Genomic DNA, 26,902 nt, shown 5'->3' on the forward strand with positions numbered 1-26,902 from the left:
TGTAAAGTGTGGGGTCAGGAGTGTGTATGAGTGTGTGGGTTTAGGGAGGGGGGCATGAAGGTCAGTGACAGTGGGGACTCGGGCCTTGTTGAGGAAGCGAGAGGTTTTGGTCCTGATGGACCGAAGCATCCTTCGTGGGTGGGAGGAGTCAGCCATAATCTTTCCTGCACATCTCAGAGTCCTGGAGGCATACAGGTTCTGAAGAGAAGGAAGATTGTAGCCTTCTCTGCAGAGCGAATGATGCGTTGCAGCCTGCCCTTGTCCCTGGCAGTGGCAGCAGTGTACCAGATGGTGATGGAGGAGGTGAGGATGGACTCAGTGATGGCGGTGTAGAAGTGCACCATCATTGTCTTTGGCAGGCTGAACTTCTTCAGCTGCTGCAGGAAGTACATCCTCTGCTGGGCCTTCTTGGTGAGGGAGGTGATGTTCAGCTCCCACTTGAGCTCCTGGGAGATGATGGTGCCCAGGAAGCGGAAGGAGTCCATGGTGTCGACAGCAGAGTCACACAGGATGATGGGGGAAGGTGGGGCTGGGCTCTTTCTGAAGTCCACGATCATCTCCACTGTCTTCAGAGCGTTGAGCTCCAGACTGTTCTGGCTGCACCAGGTCACCAGATGGTCGATCTCCCACCTGTAGGCGGACTCATCCCCACCTGAGATGAGCCCAATGAGGGTGGTGTCATCTGCAAACTTCAGGAGCTTGACGGACTGGTGACTGGAGGTGCAGCTGTTGGTGTACAGGGAGAAGAGCAGAGGGGAAAGACACAGCCTTGAGGGGAACCGGTGCTGATGGTCCTGGAATCAGAGACATGTTTTGCTTCCTGTCCGTCAGGAAGTCAGTGATCCACCTGCGGGTGGAGTCAGGCACGTTCAGCTGAGAGAGCTTGTCCTGCAGCAGGGCCAGAGCTGAAATCCACAAACGGGATCCTGGCGTAGGTTCCTGGGGAGTCCAGGTGCTAGAGGATGTAGTGAAGGGCCATGTTTAATTCATCGTCTACAGACCTGTTGGCTCTGTAGGCGAACTGCCTGTCTGTGATGGATTTAAGGTGGGAGAACACAAGGCATTCAAAGGACTTCATTACCACAGAGGTCAGGGGTCTGTAGTCGTTTAGTCCTGTGGTCCTTTTTTGGGGACAGGGATGATGGTGGAGACTTTAAAGCAGGCTGGCACATGGCATGTCTCCAGTGAGGTGTTAAAAATGTCTGGAGACAGCTGATCAGCACAGTGCTTCAGGGTGGATGGGGAGACAGAGTCCGGCCCAGCTGCTTTGTGGGGTTTCTGCTTCCTGAACAGTCTGTTGACTTCCCTCTCCGGGTTGGTAAGAGACGGGCAGGAGGTGGAGCTTCCCCCCTCTGAGGAGGGTGAGAATGAGATGGTGGACTGTAGCCGGTCAGTGGTGTGATGGGGGATGGTGTAAGGTCTGTCCCATTGTCTTTCAAAGTAATAGTAAAACTGGTTCAACTCGTTGGCAAAGCGTGGGTCATTCATGGAGTGGGGGTATTTAGGTTTGTAGCTGGTGATCTGTCTGAACCTCTTCCAGACAGAAAAAGAGTCCTTTCATGATAACTGGTGTTGTAGTCTCTCTGAGTACAGCTGTTTAGCTTCTCGAACGTCCTTGCTAAACCTGTACTTTAATGCCCTGCACCCGGGCCTGTCTCCACTATTAAACGGCTTCTCCTTTTCCAACCTCAGCTGTCTGAGTTTGGCTGTAAACCAGGATTTGTCATTGTTATAACTCACCCTGGTCCGTGTTGGTATACAGCTGGTCCGTGTTGGTATACAGCTGTCCTCACAGAAGCTGATGTAGGACGTCACATCATCAGTAAACTCATCTAGACTTTTGGTAGCAGTCCTGAAAACATCCCAGTCAGTGCAGTCCAAACGCGCTTGAAGGTCCTCTACAGCATCAATGGTCAACTGCTTTGATGTCCTCACCACAGGTTTACAGAGTTTTAATTTCTGCCTGTATGCAGGAATCAAGAGCACCATGACGTGATCAGAGTTTCCCAGTGGAGCGCGGGGGAGGGCGTGATAGGCACTGCTTAATGTAGTGTAGCAGTGATCCAAAGCGTCCCCATCTCTAGTTGGACACTTTATAAACTGTCTGTATTTTGGGAGTTCTTGGCGGAGGTTTCCTTTGTTAAAGTCACCGAGTACAATAAGGGAGTCCGGTAATGTCTGCTCTACCCACAGTATCTGGTCAGCCAGTATGCGCTCTGAGTCGAGCTCGTTGGCCTGCAGTGGAATGTAAACACAGAGCAGAAAGTAGGAAGCAAACTCGCGGTTTACAGTGTATTAGTAAATATTCTAGATCATGAGAACAATGCTGCTGAACCACCGTCACGTCGGTACACAAGCCACTGTTAAAATAAAAACAGATACCTCCACCTTTTGTCAGGTATTGATCCAGATGACGTTTGTCCAGTTTGTTGCACAGTGACGCACGTTGGAGAGAAATATTCCCAGAAGCAGCTTGCGGTGTCCTGGACCATCTCTCCCCTAATCTGGCATTTCACCACATGAACATGTGACATGTAATATGTAACATGTAACGAAATGAAAATGTAACGTTCTTTGCTACAGCGGAGTTGTAGGAGTTTCTAGCTGAATACTCTCTGCTGCCCGACCAGCAGGTTGTGCAGCAGAGTGCTCTCCATGATGTTGAACAGTTTGTGTAACATTCTTCTCTCCACAACCAACTCCAGTGGCTCCAGGGCAGACCCTGGCACAGAGCCAGCTTTCTTTATTAGCTTGTTCAGTCTCTTGCTGTCACTGGGTCTGATGCTGCTGCAAGGAAAATTGTCATTCGACAACAGACTGAGAACATATAGGTAGGTAGGCAGGTTTAACAAGTTATAGAGTGAAATTGAGTTTTGTAACTCCCTTCTGCTACATAGCAGACAATATACATTAATACAGAATCAAAATGGTAAACAGAAATAAACTATAATCACTGGAGCAGTGCTGAGGATGAATTAGAGTTTAAGGCTCTGATAGCTTGGAGGAAAAAGCTGCTCTGCAGTCTGGTGGTGCGGCAGCAGGGTGAACAGGCTGTGGCTGGCTGGGTACTGTCCTTTAGTATCCTTTGGTCTCTGCATAGACACCTCACCTCACCGATATCACTGATGCTCGGGAGATGGGTACCAATGATCTTCTGAGCAGTTTAATCACGCAGAGCACTCCGGTCCTGGGCCGTGCACATCCCATGCTATTTTGTGATGCGTCCAGTCAGGGTTAGTCAACATCTTGCTGCATACATGAAAAGGACCTAAGCTTCCTCAAGAAGCAGAGTCTGCTCTGGCCCTTCCTGAATATGGCCTCAGTGTTGTAATGCCAGTCCAGTCTGTTGTCAAGGTGTACACCCAGGTATTTGTAATTCTCCACCACCTGCACTTCCTCTGCCAGAAGATGAATGATGTTCAGTGTTGTCCTGGACCTCCAGAATCAGCCGTATCGGCCGATCACGATCACTGGGTCTATTTGAAGCCTTTCATTTATCATGTAACATTATACAGTGTACTGTATATTTATTTAATTGGTCCTAAAAACAATGTATTAAGTGTTAAAGTTAACAGATGATAAAGTATCATGAAATGACAACTGTTTATTTTATTGCCAGGAAACATGGGCAACAAATTCCACTCAATCTGTGTTAGACTTAAACCATAGCAGCCTTTGCCTGGTTACTGTGAACATCTTATAGCTTAACAAATATAGCTTTACTGTGGAATAAACTACAAAAACAGAACAAACAACATCTTTATAAATTTACTACTACCATAAAAACAACAAAAAAGGCTGTAGTCAAAATATTTAGGAGATAAAGGAGCACAGGCATGATGAGTCGATGATAAACTCTGAAGTAGCTGCTTTTTGTTCTGAAAAGCTCAGGCAGGTTCTGTGGGCTTTAGGAGGGAGAGAGGAGCAGAGAGAGGGAGAAGGGCTACAGAGGGGAGTCAAAACTGCCTTCAGTGAGATTTGAAAATAAGGAAAATTAAAAAAATAAAAATAGGCTACAATGTAAATTACTTATTATACAGTAATTTGTTAATATTACATATGTTCAGGTAGCCCACACTGGGCATGCGCCTGCCAGTGTAAACATGAAGCAGATGGTCTACTCCGCAGTAGCAGACGATTTAGCGAAAGAAGAAATTAATACAGACCAAGAACCACACCAGGCTTTTTTCTTTTCTTTTGCATTGACCGGCAACGAAGTGGAACCTTTACTGAAAGTAACACGGGAGTACGGTGGCGGAAAACAGACTGGGAGTTGTCGCAAAGTAAATACAGTGACATGCACAGTAGGCTAGGCTAACTGTCCTCTGTTTTGTCCATCGGGTCAGCAGCGTTTTCAAACAAACATTTTCTGATTCACCGCTTTAATCTGGACGGGAGGCGGAAACGTAGCAAAAGGTCTCTGTTTTTGTAACAAAAACAGAGACTGTTTTTGTAACAAAAACAGAGAGAGGCAGTCAGCTGATTGAGTGGTGCCGCTCTTTGCATCAGGAAACTCACACTGAAAGATCAGTCTCTCTCTGCCTGATGCGCTGTGTCTGTTAAACTCCGGTTGTGTGTGTGTGAGATGAGCACAGCTGCGACAGTTTCACATGATCGCTCCTGCGTGTTGCTCCACTTGTCTGATTGCTGCTCAAATCTAAAATGATTATGTGGCCGTGTTAATCCCTTCTTGTCTGAGAAGGACTTTGGTACTAGCTAGCTTTGAAAACAGCTCAGACAGCGTAGTGAAACATTTTAGCTGCCGTTGAAAATTTGTCTGGCGAGTATTGCATCATCTGATCGGCTTTTCTTATCGCCCTTTTTAGCGACCACCGATCAAACTAGTTAAAGCCATTATCGGCCGATTATGATCGGTAACCGATCGATCGGAGCACCCTTATCCACCACCATCTCCTTTGTCTTGGTCAAATTTGGGAGGAGGTAGTTGCTCCCACTCCACAACACAAAGTGGTCAACCAGATCTCTGTACTCACTCTCATCTCCGCCGCTGATACACCCTCAAATGCAGAATCCGGAGCTTTGTTCTCGTGCAATTTCTCCAGCTGCCTCCTAACCTGGTTGCTTGAGACAGACAGGCAGAGGGGGGCACGGTGCTTTCTGCTGGGGGGAAAGATTCACCTTGAACCCTGTGATGGTCTTCATTCCCAACTACACATCCCTCGCATTGTTTTGCTGGAGCTTGTTCTCCAGCTTCTTCCTGTACACCTCCTTGCCCTTCAGGGCACTGGTTATCCAGGGTCTGTTTTTGGTGTAGCAAACCTACCTACTGGTAATAAAGTTATGAATAATAATGGGAAATATTATTTAGCACTCATGGCACCACCTAAAAATTTGCTGTCCGCCCAAGGCTTTAGGACTCCTTGGGTATAGCTAATAATTACATAATTATTCACTAGTGATCAGTTAGTTAATAATTGCTAATCATTTTGAGTCAGTTTAATCAATCAGTCAGTCTCAGCTTAAAAAACAATTATTTCTGAAGATTTTCAGAAGGTGCCAAAAAAATTTTCCAGTCCATTTTTGGAGTTCTGTGTGGAATGTCTCCGATTTGGCTTTTTTTCTCTGCTTTTTTTGTGTTCCAATGCAAACAAAAGAAATAACATGAAAATACCAAAGCATTTGTAATTGCGACAATATTCTGGGAGAATTAGTGCGTTATGTGACAAGCAAGAAGGGCTGCCCATATTTTTGGCCATGACTGTACATCGTCATTTATACATTTACATCCTACTCATAATTACTATTTTATGTTACTGAAAAAAATGATAGAGCAAAGAAAAGTTGAACATGAACATTCCTGTTTTGTAGATTAACTTAAGGACAAATATGGGAACACGTGGAAAAAAATGAGAAAGTCGTAGCATCAAGTTTGTTAGTATTATATTTTTTGTGTCACTACAGTTCTGTGGCATTGAACAGGTCACCCGGCCGGTGACCACGATAAGTTACTGAAACAGCATGCTTACTGGATTTATACACTTATATCATCAGGACCATTAAGTATTGTGCCCTGCTGATTGTGTCCATTTATATATGTATGCGACAATGCTGCAAGTTATTTTTGAGACTTTGATGTGTATGTCTCATGTGTATATATAATAATGTGGAGATTTCTAAACATTTATGGCAATGACTTTATTTTTTTCTGAAATTTTATAAATCTCATTGTTATTTAGCCTCTATATTATTGGAATATGATATTGTTGTCCTTTGGACCTACTGTTTGGTCACATGTTGTGTTTGTTATGCCATTTCCTCTATTTGTCTAGTGATGGATAAGGTACCAGCAAGATTTGAGAGCATGTCTGTTCATGAATGCACTTTATTATATTATTTCGATGTACATTCACTATACAGAAATCTACGTCCATTGACCACTTGGAAATATGAATGAATGTTTGTAATGGTTGCCTTATTTTATGAGGAAGTAGGTCATTGGTGTAGACAATCAAGTCACCTCCTCTGAAACTTTGTGTCAATACATTTTTTTTTTTTTGCAAGTTAGACAGTGTGCAGGAGTTTTCTTTGCAGCTTTTGACCTACCTGTCCCCCTCCAACGCACCTGTCTCACTATAGAGGTGCCAAATAATTTATTGTTCTTAGTATTATATTTACCAACACCTACTCTGTCAGTTGGCAGTATTTAGTCAATTCTTGTATCTGAGGGATTTTACTTAACAAATGTAGAGCAAGTCTTCGAATCATTACCTGTTTTTGGTTATGGTGGTTTAAATGTTTGGGTCTACCTTGCTATTGTTGATGACCATCATTCCTTCTTGTTTTGTGCAGCACTGCTCACTGTGTCTGAGGAGGTCCGAAGTCGCTGCAGCCTCAAACACAGGAAGTCACTTCTGATTTCTGATCTCTCCATGGACCCAGTACCCATGGACACCTACTCCAGTCACATCACAGATCCCAGCTGCAGGTAAGCTGATGGGGTTGTCTCATCCACCCACAGAAACATAGGTAGACCACTTGAGATTCAGCCCAATGAGCATGCTGGTGAGCTTAGTCAATTTAGAGCTGGGGTAAGTAACGTTTGAGAACCAGCAAGAGACAGTTAGATTTTGAAAGTATCCAACCGAAAAAATCTCACCCCCTCCGTCCAAAGCCACTCCCCCAAAACACGTTCAAGGGCAGTGAGTGGACAGCAGAGTGCACACAGGTAGGTCGGTAGATGGGTAGGTAGGCCAGCCAATCATTTTAGTCAAACAGAATGAAATGATTGGTGGTGCTTATAACGGTCCTGTTTTAGCCACTAACACCAGATAGAAAGAGCAACAAATGGAACATGCTTCTGCAATCTGAAAGCCATGTTGCACCGCCATGTTTCTGCAGTAGCTGAAAACGGACAAACTGCTCTACAGAGTGCGTTTCGTCACTACCAAAGAGCCCAAAGGATACTAAAGGACAGTACCCTGCTGCCGTCTGGGAAGAGATCTAGAAGTTTCAGCTGCCGTACCACCAGACTGCAGAGCAGCTTTTTACCCCAGGCTCTTAAACTCCAATTGATCCTCAGCACTGCTACACTGTATGTAGTTTATTTCTGTTTACCATATTTATAATTGCTTCTGTGTTAATCTATATTGTCTGTTACATAGCAGAAGGAAGTTATGAACTCAATTTATACCTGTTATATTGTGACAAAATAAATCTACATACCTACCTACCTACCTAAAGCGCAAGACTCACCTAGAAGGTTGCATGTTCGATCCCACGTTGGGAGACATTATATTTCTCCCTCAAATTGATTATGAAGCGACTGTTTCACATGCTCACAATAAAGTATGTGCTGCAGTGTGTGCCTTTCGGCGTTAGATCCACATCCGTCAACTTATGGACGCTTTTTAATTTACCCAGTATCTCCAGGCAGAAGAAATTTCCGCGCTTGATTTCCTGACGCCTATTCAAAGGTGCGTCATGCAAAGTCAAAGTAAAAGCTCTCAATTCAACTCGAAATAAAGCATTGCTGCAAAAAAGTAGGCAGGGCAGCTTTGGGCGTCTGGCCCCGAGCAAAGGGATGCATAATTATTTACACAGTCTAGGTTTCTATGTTTTGGGGAATAGAGATCTTCTCCTGGCCTTGAATGAACATGCAAGTAGAAGAGAGGAACAACAAGTAAGGAAAACACTGAAACAATATCACAGCTCTGACCTAAAGTCTACAAGTGCGGACAGAGTATAATAACAAAAAAGTTAAGGATAGGAGAAAAAAAAAAATATATATATATATAAAATAAAAGAACATTCATAAAAGATTAAATAAGAGGAAACAATTTTCTGCCATAACAGCGGGCCATTTTGTCGAGGGTCCATAATCACCAGGAGAAGCGGTTTTCCCTTGTGAATGTTGTAAAATGCCTTTGTATGAACTTCTTGAACATCTTTTATGTGGTTTAAAATGGACTGTGGTGAAGAAACAGCTACATTAGTGAGTCTGGCACTGCTTTGTTAAATATTATCAACCTTTCTTTGACAGCAGGCTATGTACCTCAGTTTTTTAAGGAAGCCGTTATTAAACCACTTCTTAAAAAGCCTGCTCTTGATCCAGGGGTTTTAGACAGTTACAGACCGATATCTAACCTTCCTTTTATATCCAAGATCCTTGAAAAAACTGTGGCAAAACAAAGTGAATTTTTGCATAGCAACAACTTACAGGTTTCAGAATGCATCATAGTACAGAGACAGCACTGGTAAAAATCTCTAATGATCTTTTAACTCCATCAGATAAGGGACTAGTCTTTGTATTGGTCTTGCTAGATCTAAGTGTGGCATTTGATACAATTGATCACCATATTTAACTACAAAGACTTAAACACTTAATCGCCATTAAAGGAACTGCTTTAAGCTGGTTTAAATCTTACTTATCAGATCGCACCCAGTTTGTACATGTAAACGATAAGTCCTCTCTGCACAGCAGAGTCACTCATGGAGTTCCACAAGGTTCTGTCCTTGGACCTATATTATTCACCTTATATATGCTTCCGCTGGGTAATATCATTAGGAACCACAGTATAAATTTTAATTTTTATGCTAATGACACTCAGTTATACCTTTCTATCAGACTTGACAAAACCACCCAGTTAGCTAGGCTTCAAACGTGCATCAAGGATGTGAAGACCTGGATGTCTTATAATTTCTTGATGTTGAACTCTGAAAAAACTGAGGTTGTAGTACTTGGACCCAAACACCTCCGAGACACATTGTCTGCAGACATAGTTGCTTTGGATGGCATTGCCATGGCCTCCAGCACCACCGTGAGAAACTCACACATAAAGCAAACTACAAGAACTGCCTATTTTCACCTTCGCAACATTGTGTATATTTGAAACCTTCTGCATCGAGATGATGCAGAGAAACTTGTCCATACATTTGTTAGCTCAAGGCTTGACTACTGTAACTCCGTGCTTTCAGGCTGCTCAAAAAAATCTCTTGAGTCTCTCCAGTTAATACAAAACACTGCTACACGCATTCTGACTAGAACAAGCAGGAGAGATCATATCACCCCTGTTTTAGTAACTTTGCACTTGCTCCCGGTAAAATTGAGAATACTTCTTCTTACATACAAAGCCCTTAATGGTCAGGCACCATCCTATATGAGAACTCCTTACACCATACTGCCCCACTAGAACACTGCGCTCCCAAAATGCAGGGCTACTTGTAGGGCCGGGGGACTCTAGATGTAGAATGGGAGTCTGTTCTTTTTAAGGAAATTGTGTCAATTTCAAATTGAGAAAACACTGTTGATTATGTTTTATCGTGCTTTTATTGAATCCGTACTCTCCTTTTCTCTGGTATCTTGGTACGGGAACTTAACGTTAAAGAGTCGGAACTCTATTAACCAGATTGTGAAATGGTCCAGTAGGTTGATTGGAGAACCACTACTGAACCCAGCCTCGCTGTATAATAGGCAGGTACAGCGCATGAGTATTTCAATTTTGAGTGACCAGCTTCATCCGCTGTATTATGAGTTCCAGTATCTGCCGTCCAACCGACGGTTTAGAGTACTGCGGTGTACAACAGAACGACATAAAAACAGCTTTGTTCCCGTAGGGATTAGTTTTATGAATAGTATTAAGATGGAGTAGATTGTTTTAGTGTGATTTTAGTGTCTTGTGGTGTTTGTATGGTGTTATTGTTTATATGGTTGAGAAACAGCCTAAACTTATTCTCTGGAACGTAATTTACCTACGGGTATAAATAAAGGAACCTGAACCTGAGCCTTCAGCCATCAGGCACCTTGGCTGTGAAATCAGACCCCTGTCTGGGTTCGGGAAGCAATCAACATTTCCATATTTAAGAGTAGGCTTTTTAGTAAAGCTTCTAGTTAGGGTTGGTTTTTCTTTATTTTGTGAAAAGGCTCATAGTTTGGGCTAGGGTATTTTATAAATTTTATAAATTTTAATTGTCTGTTATTTTATTGTAATGTAATATTGTAATAGTGTATTGTTGTTTTTTAGTGTGTGTATCTTATGTGTCTTTTTTTTATCTAATTCTACAAACGTTATGTCGCTTTTTTCTGTGTGTACTGTTACCACACAGCTGGTGATTTTACACAAAACAGTAGAAACCTGCGATGATAAGTGACACTTATATTTGCATATTTTGTTGATACGCTGTGACTCCCTGTTTACTATTAGAATGTTAATGGGTTTAATAAACAGGGTGAACTGTGCCACACAGTTGACATAATTTAGCACCCTAGTAGCCATAGTATCTTTTGGCTGTCATTCCTCTGAACCTTTTTTTTTTCTCGGATTATTAGGGCCTGAACAGCAACTGCCATGAGGGATACTGGCTCAATATCTCCCCCGAAAATTGTTTTTAAAAAGCTGCCCACGGCATCCGTTTCACCTAGATTTATGAAATTTGGTAGGCAGATGTAACCTCTCTAAACTTACAAAAAAGCCTCTTGGAGCCATACATACTGTTAACCGAACGCTTTGTACTTTAATGAACTCCTAAAACTCTGCCCTGATCCCTTTGTTCCCCCAGGATCCTGTGTTAAACTTAAAAATAACACAGGAAACAAAGAAGGTTATCATTTTTTCATGACATTTTCATTGCTGTGGTTGAAGGTAACAAACTCTTGTACAGCTGTTGTAACAATTTTCGTTCATCCCACTCAGTCTGTTTCCATTATCTACACAGACACAGTCCATGTGCGATATTTTTACTTCCGCCACCTATCCCTCCTCCCTTGCTCTGATTATCAGGGATTCAAAGTATATCTCACTTACTGTGAGTAATAGGTACACTAAAAATTATAAGATATAATGTGAAGGGCCTCCTTAATCCTGTTAAGAAAAATCTAATAATTATACACAGACAACTTAATTTCACAAAAACACTGATACCTAAAGACACAGAGGAGAGATATGTTCTGGTTAACGGTATAGAAATATCCTTAATAAATTTCTACACACCTAATGAAGACAAGCCTGGATTTATTAGGCCACTCTTCAATATGGTACTGAAGTACAGCACTGGTCTGCTGCTGATGGGAGGTGATTTCAACTGTATAATGTTGCAGCTAATAAATAAAATGAGTAAAATGCTCCAATATCCCTCTGTAGAAGTAGATCTTGTGGATGTATGGTGTCCATGTAAGTGTCCAACAAGCAGGGACTTCACTTTTTACCCAAAGGTAGAGCTACATAGAATAGTAGACATAGAGATATTGCCTATCACCATTTCTGCACCTGTCTCACTGAAATAGGATTTAGGACATAGACAAACAATTAAATGGAGACTTAATACATCTCTACGCAATGATAGAATATATACAGAAGCTCAAGAAATACCTAGATACCAATACCACAACAAAAACCCCTGATATTGTGGGATTGTGCCAAAGCATACATTAGGGGCTGCATTATTTCATTCACGTCTGCGAGGAAGCCAGACAGCGAGAATTGAAGATAAAATAAAAGTTGGAATACAAACATTAAGAATCTGCATCAAGCAATTTCACAAATTATTTAAACCCAACACGTAAACAACTTCACAGTCTTTTATCAGATAAAGTTGAGGGAAGCTCAAGATTCACTAACTAAAAACACTATGAATTTGGGAACTTGGAGAGTAGACTATTATCATTTAGACTGAGAAAGCAACATTCGTCCAATATTGTACAGAGAACAAATTCACAAGAAACCATTGTCACAAAACCAGACAAAATAGCCTCTGCAGTCCTGCAGAGTTTTAAAAATCCTTTAAAAACTGCTGTGATGATGCAGAACTCGCAGAGTCCCTAAAGCATATAAAATTAAAGCTGCAAGCAGCGTTGGGCAGGCCCTCGCACGTATAGTGCATCGAGGTGTGAGGCGGCCGCGTTGCAGATTCTGGAGCTCTGCCAGTGCGGCTGTGAATTTGCTATGGGCTTTGGACGCTGCACAAAGGTGTTAATGATCAGTTCCTGTGTCCCCTTTGTGGCGCTACATAGCACTTTGCACTACGACTATAAATGAACATGTAGATGTCTTCGGGGTGGGAGAGTTATCAAGCACGTAGTTTGGTGCAGATGTGAGCATGTACACTGAAGTTACAACAACTTCCTCCTCCAGGGCAAATCATCGATTTTGGACGCCATGCCACGGGCACACCGTTCCACGTTTGTACAACTTTTAATCGTCATCGTGGGATTAGCCTAGACAACGAAAATCTGAAGTCAGTCAGACTAATTCTCTAGGAGGGGTTCTTAGAGTGTGTAAATCATCCAAAAATGACCAGAGGCTTTTTTGTACATCAGGACATGATACATGTGCCACAGACATTTCTTACATGTAGGTAAAACGTTGCTGCTTTATTGATGGTCACTTCCTGTTGCCAGCAGGTGGCGCTATGACTAATACATTACAAATGTGTCCACAATCAACCACAACGCACTCCGGGAGCCCCGGTCTTTATTCTTTGAGATTTTAACCACTGTAAACTGGCACTGTCCCTTCCTGGATTTGAAGAATATGTCAAGTGTGGCACTCGAGACGATAGAGTGCTGGACAAATGTTATGGTAAAATAAGAAATGCATGCAGGGCCAGACCAAAGTCCCCTCTGTCAAACTCAGACCATAATACAGTCCATCTGAGACCCCCCTATAAGACTGCTTTAAAGAGCACTAACTAAGACAGTGACTGTATGGTCTAAAGACAGTATAGAGACACTGAAGGGCTCATTTCTCTGTACAGACTGGGACATTTTTCATGGATTGTGTATCGATGAAGCTACTGATACTATTACAGAGTATATTAAATTCTGTGAGGATTGTGTGGCTACCAAGGTCATTACAATCTATCCTAACAATAAGTCATACATCACCAGAGAGTTAAAGGACTGTATCAACCTGGAAAAATGTATACTGGATGTATACTTACTTGCACATACTCGTAACGTAGGTCTTTGTGTCGTGCAGAGTTTCGCTCAAAGGGAACCCTATAGACTTGTTTCATCTGCATCTTTTGGCGCCGGAGAACTCGGTCTATTGTGGCCAAGCTGACATCATCAATGCCCTCAAAGTTCACATTATCGGCAATGACTTTGTCTCTGATCTCCCGGAGTCTGATGAGGTTGTTCTCACGAACCATATCCACAATGAGGGTTTCTTGTGACGCTGTAAATATGGCAACCCTCCCACCTCTATGTGGCATTCTTTCAACTCTAAAGAAAGAAACGTGTTGTAAAACGACATGCTCGCATCTCGTCCGTAATGATGGTGCGAGGTTGTCTTGCTCTCCCTCCTGGACCTTCTCCTCTCCCTTGTTGACCTCCTCCTCTTCTTCCTTGGCCTGCTCCTCTTCCTCCCTGGCCTACTCCTCTTCCTCGTTGGCCTCCTCTTCTTCCTCCCTGGCCTGCTCCTCTTCCTCCCTGGCCAGCTCTTCTCCCTCCTCTGACTCGATTACCTCTTCCCCTGACTCTGCCTTCATCCATTGTGTTTGTTTGGAATCTTCAGCAAACTGTGCACTCTGAACTTGCTTTTATACATGTGGTCACAGCATTAGCAACAGGTGTTTTCATTTTGAGTCGTTGTGTGTAATGAATGACGCCAGGTGTGTTCATTTTGTTCAAATATTGCTGACTGTGGCAAGCAATTTGCATCACATGAGCTTTCATTTGAGAATATGAGCAGAGTTCTTTTGCAACTTGTGTTTTAGCAAGGAAAAATGTGTTAAGATTTATGTGAACGGAGGATTGTGTTTTGTGAATTGTGTCTTCATGTGAAATGTGTTTATGATATTGGAAAATGATGGCTAGATTTAGTAAATGTGTTTAGACAACTGGTCATTTGGTTTAGAGGATTGGCTTTTGTGTTTTAGCATTTGAGAAAAACTGTAATAAATTTGTCTAGTGGTGTGACAAGAACTATCTCACCATTAACACTAAAAAAAACTGAGGAGATGGCGTTTGACCCTTGGTCGGTGGGGGATCATACCCCACTGTGCACACACAGGGAGGAGATCAAACAGGTCACTTCTTATAGGTATCTGGGTATCCACCTGGATAACCTCTTAAGCTGGAATGATCGTGTAGATTACGTATGTTCCCGTTTACAGCAAAGGCTTTATTTTTAACACAGACTGAGGGTGTTTGGTGTCAGCCAACATCATGTTTTTATTTTGGATTACGGCGTGGGTCGGCAATCTCTCCACACAGTCCAAATCAAAGTTGTGGCGCCTGGTACAGACTGCTATGAAGGAGATGGGGAGGATTGAAAAGCTCTCCCTTCAGTCCGTCTATGAGCAGTCTGTACTCAGGCAGGTGCGGAGGGTACTGTTGGACCCATCCCACATCCTTCAAACGGAGGAGTGTGTAAATCATCCAAAAATGACCATAAGAGGCTTTTTGGTACATCTGGACATATTACACGTGCCACAGAAACTTCATACATGTAGGTGAAACGTGGCGCTGGGGCTGCTTCGTTGAAGGTCACTTTCTGTTGCCAGCAGGTGGTGTTATGACTGTGGGTGAATGTTGGCATATACATGTGCGACTGTTATTAAACGTTTAAAACTTGGTACAGATCTGAGCATGTACAGTAATGTTGCAACAACTTCCTGTATCATGGCGAAAGGTGTAACTTTACCGCCACGCCAAGATTTACAACATGGCTTCATCAATGTGTTAAGGGTTTTCTTGGCCAGTTTTGAAGTTGATATGGCCAACCTACTAGGAGTAGTACATTACAGCGTAAAACGTGTCATTTTCTGTTGCCAGCAGATGGCGCTATGACTTTGAGTGAATGTTGGCATATGGATGTGTTCAGGGCGGGAGTATTATTATACATGTCAAATCTGGTACAGATGTGAGCATCTACACTGAAGTTATAACAACTTCCTGTTTTGTGGGGAGTTGTCGATTTTCGACGCCACTCCACGGGCACGCTCATGGAAGAAAGAAGAAGACGACCATTTGTACAACTTTTAATCGTCAATGGGTTTAGAATGCACAGTGAAAATGGAGGAGTTTGTTAAAATATGCAGCCTGTAAATGGTATCAATGGGTTAAAATTGCACTTTCAATTCAAAATGGCTGACTTCTGTTGAATTAAGGGTATGGGTCCTTGAGGCTTTTTGGTGTGTCGTGGTATGATACATGTCCCCAAAACATTTCGTGCATGTAGGTTGAACGTTGCCGGGCAAACTTTTTCCAATTTTGTAGGTGACGTAAGCGAGCCATTTGGGGTCATTTTCGCCACTTCTGACCTGTGTGCAAAGTTTGATGAGTTTTTGCACATTTTTAGGCCCCCAAAAACAAGCTGACTTTGCAGGGAAAAAAAATAGGGACCTCGCATGTTTCATGCTCTGGCCCTAATAATCACCAGTTCATGCTGGAGGGACTGTGGAATACAAACTGCAAATCAGACTCATATATTCTGGTTGTGTCCTAAGCTCAATTCTGGCAAGAAGTATTTCATTGACTGAACCATGAATACCAACATGTTCTGTGACATACTGAAGCAGAGCATGATCCCCTCTCTTTAGAGACTGGGCCGCAGGTCAGTATTCCAACACAATAACGACCCCAAACACACCTCCAAGACGACCACTGCCTTGCAAAAGTAGCTGAGGGTAAAGGTGATGGACTGGCCAAGCATGTCTCCAGACCTGAACCCTGTTGAGCATTTGTGGGGTACTTTACATTGTATTGTCATTTCTTCAGTGTTGTCACATGAAAAGATATCAGATATTTACAAAAATGTGAGGGGTGTACACACTTTTGTGACATACTGTAGATATACACTATACTGCCAAAAGTTTTAGGACACCCCTCCAAATCATTTAATTTAGGTGTTTCATTAACTTCCATGGCCACAGGTGTATAAACCAAGCACATAGGCATGCAGACTGCTTCTACAAACATTTGTGAATGAATAGGTTGCTCCCAGGAGCTCAGTGAATTCATGAGTGGTATTGTGATAGGTTACCACCTGTGTAATAAGTCTATTTGTGAAATTTCCTCACTAAATATTCCACGGTCAATTGTTAGTGTTATAACAAGAGCGGGGTCAGCGCATGCTGAGGAACACTGTGCGCAGAAGTCGCCAACTTTCTGCAGAGTCAATAGCTACAGACCTCTAAACGTTGTGTGGCCTTCAGATTAGCTCAAGAACAGTACGTAGAGAGCTTCATGAAATGGGTTTCCATGACCGAGCACGGCTTGGCCCCTTAGTTCCAGTGAAAGGAACTGTTAATGCTTCAGCATACCAAGACATTTTGGACAATTTCATGCTCCCAACATTGTGGAAACAGTTTGGGGATGGCCCCTTCCTGTTCCAAAAATACTGCACACCAGTGCACAAAGCAATTTCCATTAAGACATGGATGAGCGAGTTTGGTGTGGAGAACTTGACTGGCCTGCACGGAATCCTGACCCCAAACCGACAGAACACCTTTGGGATGAATTAGAGCGGAGACTGTGAGCCAGACCTTCTTGTCCAACATCTGTGCCTGACAAATGCACTTCTAGAAGAATGGTCTAACATTCCCATAAACACACTCCTAAACCTTGTGGACAGCCTTCCCAGAAGAGTTGAAGCTGTTAAAGCTGCAGAGGGTTGGCCAACTCCATATTAAACCCTACGGATTAAGAATGGGATGTCAGTAACCTTCATGATGTTGGGCCTCACAGTCTGATAGAACAAAGACTGGGCCTTCTGATGTCCTACAAGCCAGACCCCGGCCTGTTGGAATCCCCAAAGCCTGCCATGCGGCTTGACTACACAAAGCAAGTCAGAGAACAATGGAAAGCCCAGATGGCCCTGTCAATTAAATCACACCTAGCTGTGAACTCTACCAAACCAAACCAAAGGTTTGTATTGGCTAAAGCTTTCAGGGGGCGGAGTAATCCCAGGAAGTACAGCCATTTTGTCAACGTAGGTGTAAAAGCGAACACCTCCAAACCCTCATCGCCATTCCCAGTTCTCCACAGGACTGTAAGGAGGTAAACAAACTTTGCCTTTCTGCAACTGCACCAGCAGCCACAGGAGGTATTTCATTTCAGCGCTGAACTTTCTTTGTTCCTGAATACAGACTTCACTCGCCGGACGAGCAACTCTGTTTCCTTCTTTCCTTTTTACCTCTATTATTTTTCTTTGTGTTACCAACACAATTTTGGATCCCTAAAAAAACTGTTATACAAGATAACATTTCATGCCTGCAGAAGAAGACGAATAAATACTGTGCTTAACTGAGAGAAGATCACCTCCGTGTTCTACCTTCTCAACCAACGTCGACTTCACTGATTCCTGTTGCTGCCGCCAAAGAATCAGCTGTGCCGTTGAACCGACCGGCATCGTCAGAACCGAGCCGAGAGAAAACTCTGCTGGATTTTCCAAAAGGAACAGACGCATCTACTCACTACCAAAGCGACACTGAAGAGGCTTTAGTATGTCTGGGCAGCAGATAGTTCTATAACTTGTTATTGTAACTTGTACAAGCTTCATGTGGTGAATTTCTGTTATAAGGGATATTTAAAGACCGCCATGTCTTGTTTAATTGCTGTGTGTTTTCCGTGCTACGCACGTTGTTTGTGTCCAGTACCACTCACTGGGCTGACTGCTTTGTTCCTCTTACTGTGTGAAAACGTATCAGTATTGTTATCAAGCCAAGGAACACGGTTGCTGAATGTTCCTCTCATTGATAAAGTTGTAGCCGAGTGTTTTCAACAGTAATAAGGATTTTTGGTGTTGGCTTCTGTTGTCTGAGAACAGATATAATTGCACATTCTATCTAATCAAAAGCCAGCAACCGCTGCTGAATGAATCAGTCACTGCTGGTGGCTGTAAGATAGTTTGTGGTATATTGTATGTATATAGCTTTGTGTGCCTTTTGTGCCTTTCTCTCCTCCTTCTGCTTACTAATCCCACATGCACATACCACGTGACCTCTGCAGCTAACCAGACCTGTGACCCACAGCAGGCTAGCATCAGAGTGCGTCCCCATTTTTTTTAGTTCAGGGGAGAGGGATTTTCCGCCATCTTGATCTTGAAATCACATGGTCTGAACCGCCATCTTGATTCCAAAATCAGCTGGCCTCTAGCACAACCGGATCTGGCACCACACACGTGGTCGGATCCGCCCCCCTCTCTTAGTCTCTCCCCCCTCCTTTGTCTCTCACACGCCCACACACACACACACTTGCTGGATTGTTGTATGTGTTTGTATGATTTGTTTATTGGCTTTATTTCATTTTGCTTAGAAGAGTTAATAGTGATTTACTTGCTAAAGTTGTTGGTCATTGATGTATGCTGGAGTTGAATAAATCCTATTATAATTTTAAGAAGTCGTTGCCTGTGATTATTTGTGTATAATGTTGTAGTAAGAGTTGTTTGCCACGGCCAGTGTACGGACTCACCCTTGCCATCTATAGGTGGACAAACCCCACTTTAGACTGATCATACTTGGCTCATATTTGGTTATTGGTCCCTGATTCCAGGGTGGTGCCATATGTTGACAAAATCCCCAACAATGTAAATGTAAAGGCAATTTGATAGGTAATTTAAACAAAGTAAGAATAAAAGGTAGTGATATTCCGAGTGGGTCCTGGCTATGGATCAACGGGGTTGCCCATTAATCAGAAGAAGGTCGGCGGTTCAATCCCCGGCTCCTCCAAACGGCATTTCGAACTGTCCTTGGGCAAAATACTGAACCCGGAATTGCCCCTGTTGGCTGTTCCACCAGTGTGTGAATATTAGTTTCTGTTTGAGCTTAGGCTCAGTGTATGAATGTTTGTGAATGGTGGATGTAGTGTAAAAGCACTTTGAGTGGTGGAAAAGACTAGAAAGTCGCTATACAAATATGGAGCATTTACATTTATCATCGATTGTCATCAAGTTGTCTTCTGTCCAATCACCTTCCTCTTAGAACTCTCCGAGAGACTCAGCCGTGGACGTCACCTCAGGTTTCAGAGCGCTACCTTTCAGCCCATCACTACCCTACAGTGGGCCAGATCAGCCCACGAACGCGCAAGTCCATGAGCCTGGATATGGGTCAGCCCTCACAGGCCAACACCAAGAAGCTCCTGGGTATGATTTATCTCTTTGCTATGTACAGTAGATGTTGATCTCTAAAAGGTGCTTAGGAAAGATGGCATTTATTCATAGTTCATTTTCAGTCTACTAACCACTCAAAACACATGTCAACATTCAATCATTCATACATTCACTCATAATCAGGAGTGGTTAGGGGATTAGTGTCTTGCTCCCTGCCTTCTCTGGAGGAGTTGGGGTTTGAAACAGAAATTGACCAATTACATTACAGTAATTGTATTTGTTGTGTTTGTTTGGCAGGCACCAGAAAAAGTTTTGATCATCTCATATCAGACTCTAAAGCACCGAAGAGACCAGAGATGGAGTCGGGTATGACCACCCCTCCCAAGATGAGACGTGTTGCAGAGAACGACTATGAGATAGGTGAGAGTACAATCCAGGCCTTTCCTTCAACAAGTTTGTTTGTGGAGATATTTAATGTAAATCCTCCATGTATTAATTACAGAGACACAACGAATTGGAAACTCTCACCTACGCAAGGTGTCCGTATCAGAGTCCAACGTTCTGCTGGATGAGGAGGTGCTGACTGACCCAAAGATCCAAGCTCTGCTGCTCACTGTGCTGGTGAGGAAACACACCGACAGTCTTCAGAAATGATGGATAGTGATCAAATGCTGTTAATTTTTGTCTACTAGTTACTAGCTCGTCTTGTTAACAGACTGTTCTGATTTTTTCCAGGCTACCCAGGTCAAATACACAACTGATGACTTTGACCAGCGAATTCTGTACGAATACCTGGCTGAAGCTAGCGTGGTCTTCCCAAAGGTTTTTCCAGTTGTGTAAGTAGTCAAAATATTGCCTTTCTTTTGGTTAGGTTGTATTATGAGCTATCAGGCTTTTGCAAAATGTTTCTTGTTCAACTAAACTATTTGGAGGTAAATGTTAATAGTAGTAGTATAATAGTAAGTAGTAGCACCCTTTTTTAAAATGAATTTAGCAATGTAGACAGTGAAGCAGTTTATGCTTTAGGACGTGGTGATTGCTCCCTCTCTACCTGTTGGCCAGGATAGAGGAGAATCGTATCCACTGCACTGTGTACATTGAAATTTTCTGATTGTCTATCCTCCATGTCGTCAACCATGATAGAATTATTATTGTAGGAGATTTAAATATCCATATCAATAATCCATTTAACCATTATGCCTGTGAGATACAGTATCTCACAAAAGTGTACTCACCTTCGTGAGATACAGTATATAACAGCCCAATTCAACCTTGTAACATGGTCACCAGTTTCAGTAACCGGTGTTCCTTGGCTATAGATGCTATTGCCCTACTACAACCAGGTCGGCTGTAGAAATGAAATCATCCCCGTGGATAAATTATGCTATTTGTTGCAGTAAGACTGCTGGGGGGGCCGAATGGAGAAAACTTGTCCATTTTCTCGACTTTGCTCAATCAGAAAAGAAACCACTTACTTCTCAGATAAAAGCTGCCTTTGATACAGCTGATCATTCTATCCTCATCAGCAGACTAGTTTGTGTCATATTTGTGAAAGAGACTCTTTTTGGTCTTAATGGGTAACGATGTGTCTTCTGTTAAAAGGCACTACAAGAATTGTATGAGGTCATCAGCAGTCACATGACAAAACAACCTGAAGGTGTTTTTATTGTTGCTAGTGATTTTAATCAAAAAGATCTCAGAACTGTTTTACCTAATATTCACCAGCATGTCCACCAGAGTAACAAACACACTGGACCACGTCTACACCAATATTCCTGGCAGCCACAAAGCCCTCCCTCGTCCCCATTTTGGTTTATCAGACTACATTTCTCTGCTTCTTCTGCCCACTTACACCCAGCTTGTCCCAAGTGTGGACAGATGAGGCTAAAGCAGCTCTACGGGACTGAGTGCACAGACTGGCACATGTTCAGAGAGGCCACATCAACCTATAAATATACATCATCAGTGACATACATCAGTAAATGTTTTGATGATGTGGTGATCACTAAAGCGATAAAATCATTCCCCAACCAGAAAGCGACCTGCTTTTCATTCAGCTGATAAACAAGCTTGCAACACTGCCAGAGAGACTGAAAGCTGGCATCAAGGAGGCGAAGCGGAGACATCAGCAGAGACTGGAGAGAGACCTCAACACCAACACAACCAAAGATATGTGGCAGGCAATCTAAACATCACAGGCTAAAAAAGCAGGAGCCCCCCTATCATGTGTGAGGCCACATTACCAGATGAACTAAACACCTTTTGTGCTCGCTTTGATCTCCTCAACAAGGAGTCAGTTGTAAAGTCTACTCCACCTCCAGAGGACCAGCCCCTGTCAGTATCACAGCAGATGTGAGGAGAGTCCTGCTGAGAGTGAATATGAGTAAATCAGCTGACTGATAACATCCCTGACCGTGTACTAAAAACCTGAGCCAGTCAGCTAGTTGATGTTATTACTGACACTTTCAACATCTCACTGTCTCAGGAGAGGGTTCCCACCTGCTTCAAGACAACCACCATCAATCCTGGATCTAAAAAGTCTGCAGTGTCTATTCTGAACAACTACCACTGCCCTTCACTCAGCCCTCACACACCTTGAGAATTCAACACAATCTCCCCATGAAACTGATCAACAAACTCAGCACTCTGGGTTTAAATACAACACTCTGCAATTGGATATTGGACTTCCTCACAAACAGACCCCAGTCAGTTCGGATTGGCGGACTCACCTCCTCCATTGTAGTGCTCAACACCGGAGCCCCCCAGGGCTGTGTGCACAGCCCCCCCTCCTGTTTACGCTGTACACCCACGACTGCATCCCCCGACATGGAGAGAACTCTGTTGTGAAGTTTGTGGATGACACCACCATCATCGGCCGGGTTTCAAACATCGATGAGACTTCATATCGGGAGGAAATTGATATTCTTGTAGAGTGGTGCTCAGAGAACAACCTGCTGCTCAACGTCAGTAAAACCAAGGAGCTGATCGTTGATTTCAGGAAGAAGGAGATAAGGACACACAGTCCTGTCTACATCAGTGGAGCTGAGGTGGAGCAGGTGAACAGTTTCACTCACCAGCTCCCTGTAGTGCACAGGCAAGCACTGAGAGCGGCGTCAGTTGGCCATGCGCGCCACATAGCAGGACAGTGCACGCACCGGGCAGAGAAGGTATGATGTAGTCTCTTCCTCCAACCTGTGGGGAGGAGGGAAGAAGCCTGTGAGGATAATCACCCTCGCAAGGTGGCCTGAGAGGAGCTTCAGGTCCGCCGTCTCCAGAAGCACAAATAGGGGCTTTGGTCAAAGCGCATAAAACCAGCTCCAAATCCCACTGAGGAGCAACAGGGCATGACACCTGCCTGTCTCCACATCCCTTTCAGGAAACGCTTCACCAGCGAGTGAGTGAACACCGTCCTGTCACCAAACCCTTAATGACAGGATGAAATGGCAGGGCCGTAGGTCTTCACTGTACTGAACACCAGCCCTCTGTACATCAGCAGCTGGTCTAACAAAAGTGCCCCAGGCAGCGGATCCAACCCCTGGTCCAGACACCAGCGTTGGAACGCAAACCACTTGGCAGAGTGCGAAGACCGAGTGGAGGCAGCTCTCGAACCCTGGATGGTGCACACCACTTTCACACTATGTGAGAGACCTAAACCTTACAAGTGCTGCCTGGCCAAGAAGCGGGTAGCTCCTGATCACACCCCACGCCTCTGAGAGGGTGTCCTTGTGCCAAGGAAGTTTCCACTGCAGCCACGACAGCAGTCGCTGAAGGAAAGGAAACCACGACACACTTGTGCGCTCCAGAGTGACCAGGATTACCTGCAGGCGGTCCAGGAGACACAGGATCAGCTGAAACGGGGGGGGAAGGCATACAGCAGCCAGCAGAGGGTGCGCAAAGGCATCAGCCCCCAGTAGGTGCGCAAAGGCATCAGCCCCCAGTAAGGGGAGCGTCCCGTGAGCTCAGTGAGAACCACAGGGCACACTGAGGTTTTTCTTGGTTGGTGAACAGATCCACCTCTGCCACGCCGAACCTGCGCCAGATCTGAGTGACCAGATTGGGATGAAGGCAGCACTTGTGAGAGAAGCTGCAGGGACTGTGTCGGTGATGCCGTGATAATGCACGAGCCTGCAGTGTGGAGCGGCAAATACAAGGTTTAAAGTACAAGGTACAAGGCCATTTATTAGTCATTATACAGCACAAGGCTGCATAACCAAACAATTTGTAGTTCCTTCATGTTACACACATAATATATAATTAAGTGTAGACCTATATTAAAATATGGTAACATATAAAATAATACAATATGTACAGTTATTTAAATACATATATACATACACGTATAAACCCCGAACATTCCACATTGCGTATTTTGAATTTGCATCTGGGCTGAATGTGAAACGCAGCAACCAGATGATGATCTGTTTCATCTTCACAATAAACAGTCTGACATCTGAGAAACAGAGTCCATCTTGGCTGCGTTTGAGCACTAAGCATCATCAATGTAAAACACAGAGTGCACTTCCTCTCATCTCGAGTCTTGCGCTGACATGGACCACTTGCCGAGTGCTTCATCCGGGATGTTGATGGGGCAGGTCTCTGTAACAGTGTCTGAATTCCGTTGTCTGGTCAATATGAGTCCCATTTTGTCCGGACCGGATCTTTTGGAGCAGAATTAAGTCCACATATATATAATAGTAACATTGTATATAGTATCATATACATACATACATACATACATACATACATATGTAATAGTATCCTATTACAATACACGCAAAGTTGTGTGTGTCTGCTTTGTGGGCTCATTATGACGCAGGCTGCCTTCTGTGAAACAAAAGGTGGTCCCCTTGACCGTAGCCAGGCACTGCCATGGGGAACGTGTGTAATGTGTGCAGCGGCATACACGATTCAGTATCACACACTGCCTGGCAGATTTCTTTAGAGAAGAAAATCTGTACTGGGTGTGTCCACACGAAGCATAATGTCCGCTCTCATTGGCTCATTATGACAGTTTTCTGTAAGCAGGTGTGTGAAAAGGGCCCTCTGAGTGAACAGATGAGTTGTTGCTGTGAGCTCGAGCTGCAGGTTAGCCAACAGGCTAACAGCAGTGATGCACAGTGTGTGCTTGGTATTGCTGAGTTAACTCAGACAGGCACAGAACGTTTATTCCAAAATCAGCTTGCACACAAAGAGCAAAAACATTATCACACACAGTCCCGACCCATAGCATACCAGTCGTTGCTCTGAGCAACGATTCACCGGCCACTGCAACATATACTGTACGTTTACTACTGAACAAGCCTTATTGCTGACCCGTTTCTCTCTATTCACCAGGACACCCGTTCACACCCTTGCTCCGTCTATTCCTCCTCTATCACACACTCACCGAAAAGCTAGCAAAGCTAACCGCTGGGATCATCACAAACATGATGACAGACAAGACAGTAATACTGAAGCTGTCGTTTATGTGGAACAGCAAAGCTAATGTTACTCACCTGTCCAGCAGAAACAGAGCAACCTCAGTATCGGTTTTCATTCCTTTCAAATCTGGTAGATTTATCCAGCATTGAAACCCCTCACAGATGTCTTCACATGTCTTCCCCTCGCCTGGTCATATAACTTGTTTCACAATTCCTCAGACCGTTCCCTGTGTCATCTTTACAGCTACAGAGTCCCGTTCGTCCCCTTCGAATACGAGCGCTACCGCCACCGGTTGCTCGCTCCAAGCAGCATTGTTTGTGTTCCTTTTACAGACCCAGACTGTGTAGGAATACCCGATTTTTTTCAGAGCACACGAAAAACAGACAGCGAGCAACCCATGAGGAAATATCGCTGAATTTAACAAAAAGTGTATTGGATGAGAATTGCAAAGTATTCCTTTGAGAAGCATCTCAGCTTTGCTACATGTCTGCTCTGTGCTTAGATTTTTGTATTACTGTGAATGCTGAATTTTTACAGTGAAATTTACTGTAACTGTTGAATTCAAGAGTCAACGTTCTGAGTGTTAGTGTGGACTTCCTGTGACGCCTGCACATTTGTAGAGCCAAATATAAACCCACTTTCACCTCGCTGTCGTATTAAAAGATCCCTGTGACTTATCGGGTTGCTGCATCAAATTCAGATGAAAGATGAACCCTATGCTGAACTACAATGTCAAAATAGAAAGATACTGGTAGAATAGAAAGTCTCATTTTATCAAACCCTCGGTACAAGCGGTAGACCATTTATACAGACTTAGTAATAGGTTTTTGTGTGTCTCCTCAGTCACAACCTGCTGGACTCCAAGATCAACACTGTGCTGTCCATGTGCCAGGACACCAACCTACTGAATCCTGTCCATGGCATCGTCCAGAGTGTGGTGTACCATGAAGAGTCGCCACCCCAGTACCAGCCCTCCTATTTACAAAGTAAAACACACTGAAATGTTCAAATTCTGTGCAGGCCAAGCATGTTCACTCCACTAGTCATACAGATTGGACATAACCTGTATACACAAATAGGTTATAATTTTCCTAAAGCTGTGACGTTCCTTTCTCTCCCTTCCTTTCATTTCACAGGCTTTGGCTTTAATGGACTTTGGAGGTTTGCCGGGCCCTTCTCAAAGGTATGAATGATTCTTTCTTTCTGTCATGTTTTTATTTTCTCTGAGGCACCCTTGGCTGCCACGCACAAAATATTCAGCTTACTTAGCAATTACATGACAGTTCTGCAACCAGCCTGCCAATTGGTGTATTAAGCATCAAAAACACCCTCTTACACTTGTGTGTAGGATATTACAGAATATGAAAAAGTTCTGACGTCATGTCCAAGATGTCTATGTACAGTACTGTGCAAACGTTTTAGGCAGGTGATCACCAATTCCAAATGTAGGTTGAAACAGAAACAGCTGTGTAGGAGGAATACAACTGGGTGAGGAACAGCCAAACTCAGCTAACAAGGTGAGGCTGCTGAAGACAGTTTACTGTCAAATGTCATACACCAGGTTTTCAGATTCCCAGCTCTTTTTAAGAACAAAGCACAGAGAAAGGGGCACCAAAGAAACTTCCTGCAGAATCGGAAGAGGTCCAGCAGTGCGATCAGGTCTTCATGGCAGACTTGCGGCCAAAAAGCCTCCAACATGGAAACAAGGGCGCGCAACTCAACTAGAAAAATGGCAGCAGGTGATCTGGACTGATGAGTCAACATTTAGAGAGCAGTGTAAGAATGAGTGTCTGCAGGCAATGGCATGGTGGAGGTTCCTTGAAAGTTTGGAGCTGCATTTCTGCAGAGTTGGAGATTTGGTCAGAATGAATAGTCTCCTCAATGCTGAGAAATACAGTAATAGGTGTTTAAAAACATTATTTCTGAGGAAGAGTTCTCTGTTTATTAATTTCACTGTGGTCTCCTGAGATTAT

At 43.6% G+C, this 26,902-nt stretch overlaps 1 protein-coding gene across 1 annotated transcript in view; it reads left to right on the forward strand.

Annotated features, from left to right (window-relative positions):
- nf1a (neurofibromin 1a) overlaps nt 1-26,902 on the forward strand; it is a 194,261-nt gene that overhangs the window by 142,655 nt on the left and 24,704 nt on the right. Inside the window, 7 exon segments of the mRNA XM_038693756.1 lie at nt 6,811-6,946; nt 19,381-19,541; nt 19,806-19,928; nt 20,011-20,129; nt 20,244-20,344; nt 25,773-25,915; nt 26,066-26,112. Of these exon segments, the coding sequence (XP_038549684.1) occupies nt 6,811-6,946; nt 19,381-19,541; nt 19,806-19,928; nt 20,011-20,129; nt 20,244-20,344; nt 25,773-25,915; nt 26,066-26,112 (830 nt within the window).

Source organism: Micropterus salmoides, unplaced genomic scaffold (genome assembly GCF_014851395.1).
Source record: "Micropterus salmoides isolate LMB-PRFRI ecotype aquatic unplaced genomic scaffold, ASM1485139v1 Ms_hic_scaffold_3, whole genome shotgun sequence".
Taxonomy (NCBI): Eukaryota; Metazoa; Chordata; class Actinopteri; order Centrarchiformes; family Centrarchidae; genus Micropterus; species Micropterus salmoides.